The 14,223-nt window shown below is 44.6% G+C and overlaps 3 protein-coding genes across 4 annotated transcripts in view; all 3 read left to right on the plus strand.

The window, feature by feature from the left end:
* Positions 1–324: 324 nt before the first annotated feature.
* LOC131134393 (P2Y purinoceptor 14) lies at positions 325–3,950 on the plus strand. The gene is made up of 2 exons (XM_078792800.1): positions 325–1,039; positions 2,702–3,950. The coding sequence occupies exon 2, from the start codon at positions 2,704–2,706 to the stop codon at positions 3,694–3,696; it is 993 nt and encodes a 330-aa protein (XP_078648926.1). The 5' UTR covers positions 325–1,039; positions 2,702–2,703; the 3' UTR covers positions 3,697–3,950.
* Positions 3,951–4,860: 910 nt separating this feature from the next.
* plekhg2 (pleckstrin homology domain containing, family G (with RhoGef domain) member 2) overlaps positions 4,861–14,223 on the plus strand; it is a 47,933-nt gene continuing 38,570 nt past the window's right edge. The window contains exons 1-3 of the mRNA XM_078792990.1: positions 4,861–5,010; positions 12,099–12,182; positions 13,282–13,509. The gene's annotated coding sequence lies outside the window, so the exon portion shown is untranslated. The remainder of the gene's footprint in view (positions 5,011–12,098; positions 12,183–13,281; positions 13,510–14,223) is intronic.
* Positions 6,146–8,419, plus strand: LOC131134848 (P2Y purinoceptor 14-like). Of its 2 annotated transcripts, XM_078792802.1 has the most exons (4): positions 6,146–6,307; positions 6,682–6,826; positions 6,891–7,144; positions 7,212–8,419. In XM_078792802.1, the coding sequence occupies exons 2-4, from the start codon at positions 6,689–6,691 to the stop codon at positions 7,846–7,848; spliced, it is 1,029 nt and encodes a 342-aa protein (XP_078648928.1). In that variant the 5' UTR covers positions 6,146–6,307; positions 6,682–6,688; the 3' UTR covers positions 7,849–8,419. The 2 variants fall into 2 exon arrangements, with proteins under 2 accessions (XP_078648928.1, XP_057936490.2); XM_058080507.2 differs by lacking the exon at positions 6,146–6,307 and having other exon boundaries at positions 6,315–6,826.

Consider the following 14,223-nt stretch of genomic DNA (forward strand, 5'->3'; position numbering starts at 1 on the left):
ACTGGATCAGGACTCAGTCGTCTTCTTCTGGTTTCATTGCGTTTAAGTGTCACTTTCTGCTGCAATGATAAGTCGCAGACAAGTAAGTGACCATTGAGCACATTGCTCTATTGCCTTCATTATGTTGAAGGTCAGAAAAAGGCTAGTTGAAAAGTGTTTTTAAAATTCAAAATATTATAACAAGTTGTTTTAATAGGTTATCATGGTTCTTTTAATGTACTTGCCATGTCTCCACCACACCAGTAAGTGTCACTGCGCTGAATTACCAGTAAGGGAATAAATATGGCGCTTGTGCTGGACGCAACTCATTATTTGTCTCTTTAAGTATGTATGTGACTATGAAGCACTGTGGCCGACAAAGAAGTGTTTCTGTTTGCATTGATGCCTCTATCTGCAGATGGTGTTTGAGCAGAGATGCTCCACATCCTGCTGGTGTGCTTCCTGTCATTCAAAAGAGCAAAGCAGCGTGGGTAGAGCTTGTTTGGACTCTCAGCTGGGGGTGGGTGGACCTTTCAGCCTCGTCCAAAGATGACACCGCGGCAGGAAAGAGGTTGTGGACCAAAGAGATGGGATCAAGTGAGAACAAGAGTCGAGCTTAAGTCTGGACCGTTTCCTGATGTGTCCAGAGGGACGGAATGAAGGTGAGTGCAACAGGTACACAAATAAACCTTTATTCCAATGATGAAGTCTTCAGTTGTGGCTGTGAGACTTGGACACAAAAGTGATTTTTCAACCTTTTGCTTCTAAGTCATTGAGGAAAACTGGACTATCAAGGGGACAAATTAGTGTCCAATTTGCTCTTTGAGGAGAGCCAAAAATGATCTCATTCCTAAGTCAGCCTCCAGCCATGTTGGCAGGCGGTGATGCATCTCCGCTGGGATGCCTGACTGGTGGACAAGACTCAGAGGAACGGTGATGAGGAAAGAGAGAGAGGGAGACAGTGGGCGGAGGGACATCATCAGACGGAAAGAAAAGTGCAACCACAAGCAAACACAACAAGTCAGCAGCTCACAGCTAAGCTTCGTCAAATGCTTGTGAGGTAAGTACCAAACTTTACAAAGCAGTTTTTAATGCTCTATTTTACGCTCTTTGGACGACCTCTTATTGTGAGAGTGACGTTAAAACTGAGGAAGTGATTTTTATTTATAATGTTGATAAACTCAGTGTTAGTCAAGACGCACACACACACACACACATATACACTGTTTGCTCAGCTATGGGAGAAAGAAAATGTTTATAACATGTCCAACGTCAGAAGGTGTAAAGTCTGATGAGAAAAGGTCACAAGACTAACCCATGTGGTACCTCACATACAAAAGTAACAAAAGTTACTCTAAAATGGTTGAAGGACCCCACATGTACGCTTTCAGTTAGGCTTTTAGCAGCACACAAACTTAAGGACGTGGAGTCGGGCTAAGGACAACTGACGTCCGAACTGTGTGCTTTCCGGTCAGCGACATGGATTGGGTCATTATGCAAAAAAAAAAAAAGGCTGCTGAAGGAGAGACTCAGTTCTAGGATGGATGGAATCTCTTGAAGTGAAATATTCCGAGTGGGAGTCGTACAGCTGTGTCATGTCAAATAAAGTGGTCAAAAATAGACCCAAGATGAAGACAACATTCCATAATTGCTGCTATTTATCATGCGTTCATGTTGGGTCAGTGAAGTGGTCACTTGGCAGCGGGGAGGAACTACACGCGTCGTCCCCCTCGGGGGTCTTGTTTGTCCTCCTGTGCATGATGGAAGAAGGAAGTATATGTTGGATGAAGATGAATCACATGTGCACACAATGACCTGTGAATGTGTACTGGGGATGTAGAGCAGGTCGGTTGTGTTGAGTGTTGTCATTTCCAAAAGTAATGCAGTTTTTATTCATGTCTTACATTGTCCAACATACGGCACTGGGGCCATTTTTAACAACATTTCATTCATTCATTTTCTACCGCTTATCCTCACGAAGGTCGCGGGGGTGCTGGAGCCTATCCCAGCTGTCTTCGGGCGAGAGGCAGGGTACACCCTGGACTGGTCACCAGCCAATCACAGGGCACATATACACAAACAACCATTCACACTCACATTCATACCTATGGACAATTTGGAGTTGCCAATTAACCTAGCATGTTTTTGGAATGTGGGAGGAAACCGGAGTACCCGGAGAAAACCCATGCATGCACGGGGAGAACATGCAAACTCCACACAGAGATGGCCGAGGGTGGAATTTCACTCCGGTCTCCTAGCTGTGAGGTCTGCGCGCTAACCACTCGTCCGCCGTGCAACCCGCAATATTTCATTTGATAATAATAATTTCATCAAAATTGTTATTTTAGTGGCTGTGTAACAAGAGCTTGCGAGATTAAAAATTTACAATATTTTGCATTCAGAAACATCTCCTGGTGAGTAAGCCTGGGACGATGATAAATAAATAAATTCATCACACAGTAACTGAAAATGAACTTTCTAGTTTTGCTGGCCCCCCAAATATTGGCATGTGCATGCATGGCAGGAAGAGGGTTCACTTTGTGCAGTGGTTTCAGAACCTTGCTGTGTTTGTTCCATTGAACAACGGCATGAATGGAGTGAGTCCTTTTGTCAGTCATACATTCTCTCTGTCTCGGTGGGTGGAAGCGGGGTCGCCAGCATACACAGAGTGCAGAAGAGTTACTTAAGACATACTTTTCACTTTTTTTAATGTTTTTTTCAGGCATGGATGGCATTAATTCCACCCTCCTCCCCGCCAACCAATCAGACATCAGCAGCGTTTTCACACATCAGGTGCTTCCATCGCTGTATTTTGTCATCTGCCTGGTTGGCGTGCCCCTCAACGGCGTGGCCGCCTGGATATTCTTCCGGGTCCCCAGCGACTCGGCACTGGTGGTCTACCTGAAGAACATGGTGGTGGCCGACCTGCTCATGCTGGCCACCTTCCCCTTCAGGGTGGCGGTCCAGCTGGGGCTGGGCGGGTGGCGCCTCCATGTGGTGGTGTGCCGCTACACCTCGGTGCTCTTCTACTCGTCCATGTACGTGGGTATCCTCTTCATGGGCCTCATCAGCCTGGAGCGCTACGTCAAGATCGTGCGACATGCCTCGGCCTATTTCTTCCTGCAGAGTGTGAGCGTGGCACGGGTTCTGGCGCTGCTCACCTGGAGCCTTCTCCTCCTTTGCGTCTTACCCAATGCGGTGCTGACCAGCCAGCCGGCCGACGAGGAGAGCTCTCGGCACTGCATGCTCCTGAAGAGCCCGCTAGGGGTCCAGTGGCACCAGGTGTCCACCCTCTTCAGTGTGGCACTGTTCTGGATCACACTGCTGGTTCTGGCCTTCTGCTACGCCTCCATCGCCCGCCGGGTCTACCAGTCGTACCGCAGGGTGCACCGCGACAGCTCCGACGTGCGCCGCAAGTCCAACCGCAGCATCTTCTGCATCCTGGCTGTCTTCTTTGTGTGCTTCATACCCTATCACGTCTGCCGTATCCCCTACACGCTGAGCCAGATGCCCTCCTCTGGCTTCAGTCGGGCTTCACGCTTCCTGCTCTTCCAGTTCAAGGAGGGAACACTCTTCCTGTCCGCCCTTAACGTCTGTCTCGACCCCATCATCTACTTCCTCATGTGCCAAACATTCAGAGAGTCCCTTCTCAGGAAGCTGTCTACAAGACGAAGGCCCGCGTCTCTCACCACCGCCCCCAGTCTCAGCAACATTTAGGACACCACGGACCATGCGGGGGGCGGCACTGCACATGGTAGTAGAAGATATTCAATACAACAGTAACAACGTAATTGGACAGGTGAATCAAAGTAAAGTGGGACAGTTTGTTGACCTGTGATGAGGAAGTGGAGTGCCGTGATGCCAGACTGCTGACAAAAGTCACGCTCATGTTGTCTTTGGTTGCGGCTTGCTCACGAATGTGAAAGCACAAGTCAGCATTTTATTTTTTACTATTAAAAAGTTGACTTGAGTATTGCCTTGAAGCTGTGTATGTGTGTGTGTGTGTGTGTATCCTTGCATGATTGTGTTTTAGATTGTGTTGTGTTATGTAGTGAGAACTAACACCACCTGGACCAAAGATTTACATCATTTACATTTTCATTCAAAGTGTATCATCCTCACTTAGACTATACTGCACTTATACAGTAGTGTGTAATTACACTGCCCTCTAGTGGCGTCCGTATGCATGTAGGTAAAAATACTGCAGTGTGACCACAAGGGAGCAGCGTAGGGAGGATAATGAAAGTCACCTCTTTGAACCTTTGAGCAAAGATGCAACAGATGCAACTACTGCTCCACAAACGTCCCTCGGTAGACATGCTGTATGCTGGGCCAAATAAACGGGATGCTTAATTGTCTGCTACCTCTTCTCAGATGTTTTATTTAAAAAAATATTTAAAACAATACAGCCAGCAAGCATATTTTTGTATTACTATTTGTCTTTATTATTAGCATATTAGCTCTTAAACACGCCCACAAACGTTCAGCAAATACAAAATGTGAGTGAGTGAGACCTCTCACACTTACACGTCTTTGTTTATTTGTGTCAGCTCAAAATGATGATACTGGTTTTAAATTCTAAATGTTTGTGTATAAGGAAGCCTATTTAGGAACACTCAGAAAGGATTATTATTAAAGATTTGCCACAATGCACCATTCCTTCATGAAATGTACAAATGAAAATACCTAAAACATAGGCCAATAGTCATAAAACATTTCATCCAAATTGTAAACACAATGTCATTTAATTTCTCTTTTAAAACACATTAAAATACATAGAAATTAATCATTACATTACAGTAAATATTATTTTATAACAATACTAACAAGAACAATTAATTAGAAATCCCACCGTTTTTGCACGTTTAATGTGAGCTGCGATTTGTCCTACTTTGTTGACGGGTATTGAACTCACCATCAACGTTCTCCGACGCAAAGATGGCTGTATAGATGTATTTGGATGTATTTCCCCCTTTTTCTATCACCTCATATTTGCTCCCAAATTCTGATACTATGTGGGAATGCATAAAGGTAAGATTTGATGACTTTGAGTGCTAATGTGCATCATTGTGGCAGTTCAATGATAAATGGCTAATGCTAGCAAAACACTGGACTTCAGTCACGGTCATCACATGGACACCGTCAATAGCACCTTTAACTCCAATTTTAGCTGGCAGTTCAATGCAGAAATCAGCAAGAGATGTAAAAATGTAAAAACAACTAGTTAGTTGGGACACTCTTATGCCGAGGTAGCAATGTATATGACAATAAAAACAATACCTGCACTGCTCCAGTCTGGCAGGCCATGTAATCCGTAATAAGTCAAACACAGCAACAGTTGATAGAAATAACTTTGTTCTTGCTACAAGAGCCATCTGCCAGGACTTTGAAGCTAACTTTACCAATCTAAATACTATTTTCTTTCTCCATTTCCCATCAATATTTGTTCCAGCTTGTGGCTACATACGTAGTTAACTACGTGTGGGCCGAGGGTCAAAACTTATCTTATCAGATCATTAACACGTTAACTTTTACAGCGCTAGTTTTGACTATTAATAGATCATAGTTCACCATGATTTTGAAAAGCTGCGCTGCAGCGAGGGGCAACTGTATATCAATTCCCTTTTATTATTTGTTTGAGCGAGATGATTTATGTAAAGTAAGACAACAAAAGCAAAAATAATTTCCTCTATCTGAGTTTGTACATTTTGTGACATTTGTGAGAATAAACATAGAACTGAAAAATATCGATCTGATCATACTAGTAAGGACCCAATACCGATACTTCCAAGGTATTGATAATAATGATATTTGTGTTGACTGGCCCGCCTCTAAATCAGACCTTACAGAAAGCCACTTCATCTCATTTGACTTATTGTCACTTGAAGTTCTTCCACATGTCAACTTCCTGCTCAGAGGAACAATTGCAAACTTCACAGGGTCTGACCACAGTCATTTATTTATTCAATTATTGTGTCTTCTTTTACTGGAAGCAGCCTGCGTGTGTGTGTGTGTGTGACATTCAAATGACATGCCGCAGCAGCAGAACTGGTGGCATCAGAGGAAGTGGCAAGCGCAGTCAGTAGCGCACACAGGTGAGGAGAGCCAGTGTTGTGTGTCCATTTGTGGTGTTTTTAGGTCAGTTGAGGAGCTGATTCCAGTCTTCCATACTTTGGTCAGTTGTGACTCTTCGACTGATTGTTGTTGTTTGTTGATGTTTGACATTCATACCAGTCTTTCTTTTGCACGTGTTTTGGGAGGGTAGATAGTCCTCCTCTCCTTTAAGCCTTCTGTCGGCTGGTACATCTTTTGTGACTTTGTGACAAATGTAAGTATTGTTTCTACTACTACTGCTTTTTGTCACCATTTTGTCCCCATTACTATTACAGGATTCCCACTTAAGCTTTTGTCTTGGGGACCAAAGGAGTCATTGGGATGAAAATGGTTTATGTCAACATGTGTTGTATTATTAGCTTCCTCATTATTACTAAACCAACGAAACTACTGTATAGTTACACAGTGTTAAAACGTAAAACATAACTCTTAATCACACAATACAGTACTCCCGTTGCTTCAATATCATGTCAACAAACCGCCACAGGTTGAAAAGTCCTTTATTATCAGGCATTCTCCTCTACCAGCTCTACCACTGGAGATGTTTGATCTTTGTTGGACCTCGTACATTAGTATCTATTCCTACAGAAACATCATGAACGTCCTTTTCGATGCAACTGCGCCCACCAATCAGTCTGCCCCCGACAACCAGACATTTGGCGGGACGCCTTTGTGCAGCCAACCCACCTGGTCCCGCGTCCTCTTGGTGGTGGTTTACAGTCTGGTCTTCATGGTGAGACTCTGACAGCTTCTTTATCGTGTCAGTCCACAAGAGGGCTGATTAGTTTTGTCTTCAGGTAGGCTTGCTGCTTAATGGTGTGACGCTGAGGGTCTACCTGTGTGGCGCTGGTACGTCCAGTAGCATCGGCGTCTGCCTAAAGAACCTGGCGGCTGCGGACTTCCTGCTGTGCCTTTGTCTTCCCATCCGCATCGCCTTTAACGCCACAGATTCTGCCTGGGTCCGCCTGGTGTACTGCAACTTTGGAACAGCAACCTTCTACCTGAACATGTACGCCAGCATCCTCTTCATGGGCTACATCGCCGCCGTCAGGTAGGCCCTCGGGCCGACATCTCGTCCTGAAAATGACTTCTGATGCTGAACAGGCTCCACCCACCAGGTACTTTAAGATCGTCCACCCTTCAGGAAGTCACCTTCTGAAGTCGGTGAGGGCGGCTTGTGTCGTCTCCTTGGTGACCTGGCTCGTCCTCCTCACCTTGACAGGCTCTTACATCATCCTTTCACTGGTCACGCAGCCGGTTCTACCTCCTTCTGGTGGCACGGCCATCTGCATCAACCTTCGCAGCAAGCAGCTCATTCTTCTCTACAAGGTCGTCCACGTCATCTCCGCCACCATATTCCTGCTGGTCTTCCTCGCCCTGCTCTTCTTATACTACAGCACCTCCCGCAGACTGGCAGCAGCACAGCAGCGGCGAGCTTCATCCTGTGACGCCAGGAGGCTGGCCAAGGCCCGCCGGAACATTCTGCTGCTGGTCAGCGTCTTCTGCATCTGCTTCCTTCCTTACCACCTGGTCCGCCTCCCCTACGCGCTTGTGCCGCAACATGACTGCAGTAACATCAAACACTTGAAGGACTTGACTGTCGCCTTGTCCGCCCTCAACGTCTGTCTCGACCCGCTCATCTACTTCCTCTTCTGCAAGGCCTTCCGTGCTCAGCTGAGACAGAAACAGCACGCCACGGACGTGGACACTTGGAAGAAGACGTCCACTTGTCCTTCGAGTACTTCCAAGTCTTGACTGAAAAAACGTGACAAGCGTCCATCAAACACTTTTTCTTCTCCTGTCATTTCTTTTGTTGCTTCTTGTCCTTTTTAGGCCAGCAGGCAGCAGACGGGACATTTTTGGAGCAGAGCGAGGAAGGGAGACCGGGTCGTTTAGTGTCGTGGGAACGGTTCTAACATAAACACACACAGAGAAACACAAGTGCTTTCAATTTGAGCTGACATCAGCTTTCCTCCTCCTCCTCTTCTTACATCTTCACGTCTTCTTTCGTCCTCACTTTGAACACACTGAGTCAACTATGACTTCCTTCACAGACTGATTGATTGATTGATTGATTGGAATGTTTTTATTCCTCCACTGTTTGTCAGAGGCGCCCCCTGTTGGCATGTCGTTACTTATGAACTTATTGCCACTCCTATGTGAGTAATGGTCTCACCTTGGCCACCCTAATGAAAAAATCCTGGCTCAGGGAGGGAATTCTACAGCCTTGGAGCCACAGAGGAGAAGGCGCATGGTGCAGAGCTTGGTTCTGTGGACTTGAAGGGTGCATAAGGAAGTCTTGTGGGTGAGGAGTTTTTTAAGGTATTGGGGGGTGTGTCCGTGAATGCATTTTTATTACAGCTTTGAAAATACTGTTGCATAGGACGCAGGGCTCGACAATAACGATGTACCGATGGCCCGGGGCAAGTTAAAACAAAATTCGGGCAAGTAAATCTAATCAGTGATATTCCCGTCGGGCAAGTGCACTTTGGCATGCCATACTGCCAAGAGTTTTTTTTAAAGCGGTTCTTGTTGGGTGTTGGTAAAACATGGACTGCGGAATTCCGGTGGCAATTTGCAAAGCTATCCTTGCAATGGACCAATCAGAATCGTTTATTTAGACCGCGGTTCGTAAGCCACAGTCCGCGTTTTACCCACACCCGTTGTTCGCGATCAACCAATCAGCGATCGTTTGACTACGAAAACATCCATCATGGCGTCGCTGCCAACATCGTCTAAATCTGAAGGAAACAGCAAAAAATGATGAACCTCTATCGTTGCATGGTTTTTATTTCCAAGGCAGCATGAAAAACAACTTACTGGCCTGTTGCAGACTTAACTAATTAGCTGGGCGCACGGCAACCGAACTTCTCCTTTTTTCCCTATCGTTCCTATTCTTTGGTCCCAAAACACCCGCTCCAAGACCGCGAGCTGAACATGACTGCCCCCAGCGTCCATGCATGAAACTACAGCCCGGAATACAACACACACGCAACGCTACAGTATTATTTGTTTTATTATTTTATTTATTTGAGATTCTCATGTGATGCCACAAAAGATTACATGATATCATTATGACAGTCTTTTCATTTTACATGGGGCAAGTTCGGGCAAGTAGTTCTCAGCTTAAGGATTCCCTATGGGCAAGTCATTTTGGTTTTTAATGTAGAGTCCTGGGACGTGTGTAAAACATAAATATTTTGGCATATTATTCTCAGCCAGCTATTTCAATGATAGCAGCAGCTTTTGGGTCTTGGGAGGATAGAGAGGTTTTAACCTGCCTCGTCATGACCAGTGACTTCCAATGAGGAAGTTGACGACACGTGATGGACGGTCAGTGCTCTTGCACATCATTCAACCTGCAAGTCCTCATGTTTGCATGTTCCTCATGTTTTGTGTGCGGGCATGTGTGAGAAAGAAGCAGCCAGTCATGTGATCTTCTGATGACAAATGAATGCTTAGTCATTACTCCGTCTGCATAGTCAGCAGCTGGAGCTTTCATTGGCAGACGTTTGACAGGCATGTCAGGATTAAGGGTCATTTGCATTTGTCGTCGGGTGAGAGGCGCGGTACACCCTGGACTGGTCGCCAGCCAATCACAGGGCACAAATAGACAAACAACCATTCACACTCACATTCATATGGACAGCCCCTAATTTTTTTTATTTCATTTGATTTTTACACGATGCCACAGGTCACACGCATGAATAGAGGATCACTTTGTTTTTTAATTGGCAGGAAACAAGTTATTTTGTCACATGACATCATCCCGGATCATTACACACACACACACACCCTGCTGTGTCATCAAGTCAGGTGAGATGACAAGATAACATTTATTACTTGTCTGTGTCTCAGCCAATCAGCTCTCAGCTCACCTGACTCTGTCATTAGTGTATCCATGGTAACAAAGTGCTGTGTGTGAGTGGGAGTGATGATGTCATACTTGCTACCTATGGTTTTCCTGTTACTTATCACTTTTATTTCTTTCTTAGCGTAAAGCTGTCATACTGTACAATAAAATGGGCTTTAACTTTCAAAATGATTACACAGCTATGATTCAACCGCAGCTATAGTGTCTTTCACACACACACACACACACACACACACACACACACACAGTTAGCATGCCAATGTTCTAAGAGCATTGCCAGAAAGCAGATGTTGTGCTGACATGTCTGGAAGGAATGTCAGCACACACACACACTAGGTGGGATTATTGGTGTCAGATATAAGCATCTATTAGTCATGTGATTACAACATCATGTGACTACATGATCTACATATTTCCATGCTGCATGCGTTAGGCTGCGGTCCAGACTTGGCATCTGAGAACCACTTTGGGTTCCAGCGAAGAGAAAAGTGAGCAGGTGTGAAAGCGCCGTCATGGCCTCATCATCAGTCACCTTTATGTCTGAGGGGAACTCTTTCTCAGTCAGAGACGTAGGGGCTTGCTTATTGCTGAGGATGAGGATTTACACATTGGTGGAAACCACCTGATTTCCATCCTTGCGCTGTTATGACTGGGACTGCCACTAGGGGGCCTGTGCGCAGTAGCATGAATACTGTGTGATTGACACGTGGAAAGGTTTATAGTGTGAAAAAAAGAAGACACTTTGACCGACATTTCTGAGAAGGTATGTGACTTCCTGTTAACACGGCAGGGGGATGCCACTTCCTGTTGTGTCTTTGGCAGGTCTTTTGATTGATATTAAACAAAATGGCTGCCAGAACCACAAAGAATTCCATCGTCACTGACACACACGCACACACAGCAGTCAATTTACGGTAAAGATGTGTTGACAAGACGGAGCCAAAATGGCCGGCGACATGTCGTTAACAGTGGAAATGTGGTGCAGTGTCAGAGCTGGAATATCAACAGGATGAATAACATGCAACATCAGCGCCTGTTTGGGCTTTACTCTTCATCAGAACCGTTAAGAACCTCCTGGCTGCTGGAGGTTTCAAGGTGGTCATGTTGGCCCTTTGTTTGCCCCTGACCTTTGAACTCCCGTTGAGGAGGCAGCACAGAAGAAAGTGGAATGTCCGACTTTGGAATAACACACTAGGAAAAGCCTGTTTACACTCCCTGTGTGTGTTTGTCTACTTTTCACAGCATCTGCTTCTGTTTGCGTATGCATTCTGTGTGTGTGTGTGTTTGACCACTATAACAGTCCGATAGGTGCACAGATGTGTGCAAGAATGTGTCTCTTTAACCCTTTTGTGTTTCAGGGCAGAATTGTAAAACATTCTAAAATTTGAAGTAAGTGATGTAATTCATATAGTAAATATTTCCATGAAGTGTTTACATCAGTGTGTTGTTGTGTGTTGATGTTTTAAAATTGTAAATAAGTGATATATCATTCACACAATAATTCAAAGTATGTGCTGTAGTGATGTACAGTGTGTGTGTGTGTGTTTGATACAAACTTTTAGGCCAAAGTTCCAAAAGTTCTACAATTCTAAGTAACTGATGTAATATTCAAAGAATATGCTGTAGTGATGGGAAGGAAATGCAATAAAGTACACAAAAATACAGTAGCTACTGAGGAACTAATAAAGAACTAATGAGTGGTTACTGAAGAACTAATGAGTAGTGTTTAGGGTCAGGTAGGTTCCTCATTAACTACTGTAATTGTATGTACCTTGTATGTATCTGTAAAGTGTTACTGTAAGCGCTCTAAAGTTCTGAAATTGTAAGTAACTTATGTAAAAGTCTGGTATGTGAGGTAGTGAGGCACACTAAGGGTGTATGTGTGTGCGTGCGTGTGTCAAACTTTCAAGCCCGAAAGTTTTAAAGTTCTAAAATTCTAAGTATGTTTTATAGTATGTAGTATGTAGTGATGCATGGGAAGTGTATACATTACGTGTATGTGTGTATCCTACGTTTATGTAACATCTGCTTCCTTAGGTAAGCAGTTTGGTAAGTCCATACTGCATGTAGAAATCGAGTACATAAGTGTTCATATGCTATGCTTATGTTTTTCCATCTTCTTGTCTTGCAGTCGAGAAATGAAGCAAAAGTTTCTGATCCAGGTTTGATGAGGATGATGATGATGTGTCATGGTGACACAGCCGTCTCTTAAAAGGTGAGTGTCACTTGAGGTTTCCATGACGACCGTCTGTGTTGTCTGTGAGCGCAGCAGACAACAGTACACAACATTCATTCATTTTCTACCGCTTATCCTCACGAGGGTCGCGGGGGTGCTGGAGCCTATCCCAGCTGTTTTCAGGCGAGAGGCGGGGTACACCCTGGATTGGTCACCAGCCAATCCCAGGGCACATATAGACAAACAACCATTCACACTCACATTCATCCCTATAGACAATTTGGAGTCGCCAATTAACTTAGCATGTTTTTGGAATGTGGGAGGAAACCGGAGTACCTGGAGAAAACCCACGCGTGCACGGGGAGAACATGCAAACTCCACACAGAGATGGCCAAGGGAGGGTCTCCTAGCTGTGAGGCCTGCTAACCACTCGTCCACCGCAGTACACAGCACTGTACCTAAATACACACAGTGTGTTTATCATGATTAGTTAGGATTTTTTTTACCTGTTTACATTTGAATGTTTATTGGATGGAAGCGTATCTACTGATGTCTATTTGTGATGTCTGATGTTGTGTTTTATTTCATGTAGTTACATAATCGTATATATACACACTAATAGTTGACCAGTACTTGTGTACACATACAGTACATACTGTATTTTTTTTACTTTTATTCATGTTTGACTTAAAACAGCATTCTAATTCACAATAATATAAGACAATATTATAATACTAATAATAAAATAATAATGATATATGATGAACAACTGTAACAAAATCGGTAATAATACTAAAGTAATAATTAATTATTATTTATTGATTTTCTCGTCCACCGTCACACACACATTCTCTTTGCGACTTGCACCAGATGTTGGACTCACTCAGACAGTGGGCCGGCCGGGCGTGCTGGTTTCTGTTTAGTTTTGTGCGTGTGTGTGTGTGTGTGTGTGTGTGTGCGCGCGCGCGCGTGTTGAGTCAGCTGAAAGGCAAAGGCCATCTACGGTGAAGATGTCAGCAAGAAAAGATGAGAAACATTCCAGACTTTTTCTCCACATGACTTTGTTCTCCTCTCTCTCCCTTCTGGACCTCCTCCTCCTCCTCCTCCATCCCTCCCCCTCCACTATCTCCCGCAGCAGACGGGTCAGGCTGTGGTCTCCAGATCGTCAGATCCCGTCTCGAGGAGCGTGATCGTGGACATTTCACTCTGTGGACGCGACGGACACGCAGACATGACGTCACAGAGGCGATGGACTCTTCATCTTCATCCTCTTCTGATGACTTTCGCGGCATAAGGAGCACCGTGCACGCATCGTCCGGAATACTGAGCGCGTGTGCTTGGCGGCCAAAGAGCAGCTGAAGTCAAGGTACGGCATCGAACGCGTCTTTTTAAAATGTCCAACTTTTGTTGATGAATGACAAATAACATGGGAATTACACGCGCATTAAGTGGGTTGTGTTTTTCCTGTTGCCTAAAAGTTCGGTTTTATTGTTTTTTTGTGACAATAATTGTATTGGAATCATGATCTTTATCGCGGACACTGTGATTGTCCAGCTGCAGTTAACATATAGGCCTCTAAGGGGCAGCACTGAGCAACACCTTTCTAATGCAACCAAGTGAATGATTCCACTGCAGCAATGAAGATCAAATCGTCTGTGAAGCAATAATTGTGATTACGTAAAACAAGTGTGAAAACTGGACGTTCCATTTAGTGGGAACATCTCCACCGGATTGATGCTGGGAAAGGTCAGACGTGACATCACGACCACACACACTCGAGTGTCAGCTTAAGTTACAACATCACTCCTGAAAGACACACAACACACTGAGAGACATCATAGAGACGATGAAAATAGAAATAGTCTGTTCCAGGGTCAAGCTGCGGCTATCATTGTGTCACATAAGAACATTAATAAGTGACATGCAAGTGTGAAAAGAAGTGAAGCTTTGTCAAAAGTAGAAAATGCTAACTTTGCTAACAAGCGGGTTAGCATATGGTGTCTTACTGTGTTGAATGTAACTTCCTTTCCTCTTGTTGACACGCTACGCTGGCATTAAATTCCAACGTGTACGACTTCAG

Source organism: Doryrhamphus excisus, linkage group LG8, assembly GCF_037039965.1.
Source record: "Doryrhamphus excisus strain RoL-2023G ecotype Guam linkage group LG8, RoL_Dexc_Guam_v1.1, whole genome shotgun sequence".
NCBI classification, from domain to species: domain Eukaryota; kingdom Metazoa; phylum Chordata; class Actinopteri; order Syngnathiformes; family Syngnathidae; genus Doryrhamphus; species Doryrhamphus excisus.

Bases quoted from the DNA above. Each gene is read 5' to 3' on its own strand.
- LOC131134393 (XM_078792800.1), top strand. From the start codon at position 2,704: ATGGATGGCATTAATTCCACCCTCCTCCCCGCCAACCAATCAGACATC.
- LOC131134848 (XM_058080507.2), top strand. From the start codon at position 6,635: ATGTTTGATCTTTGTTGGACCTCGTACATTAGTATCTATTCCTACAGA. The intron at 6,827-6,890 runs GTGAGACTCTGA...TTTTGTCTTCAG, and splicing joins TTTACAGTCTGGTCTTCATG to GTAGGCTTGCTGCTTAATGG. The intron at 7,145-7,211 runs GTAGGCCCTCGG...TCCACCCACCAG, and splicing joins GGCTACATCGCCGCCGTCAG to GTACTTTAAGATCGTCCACC.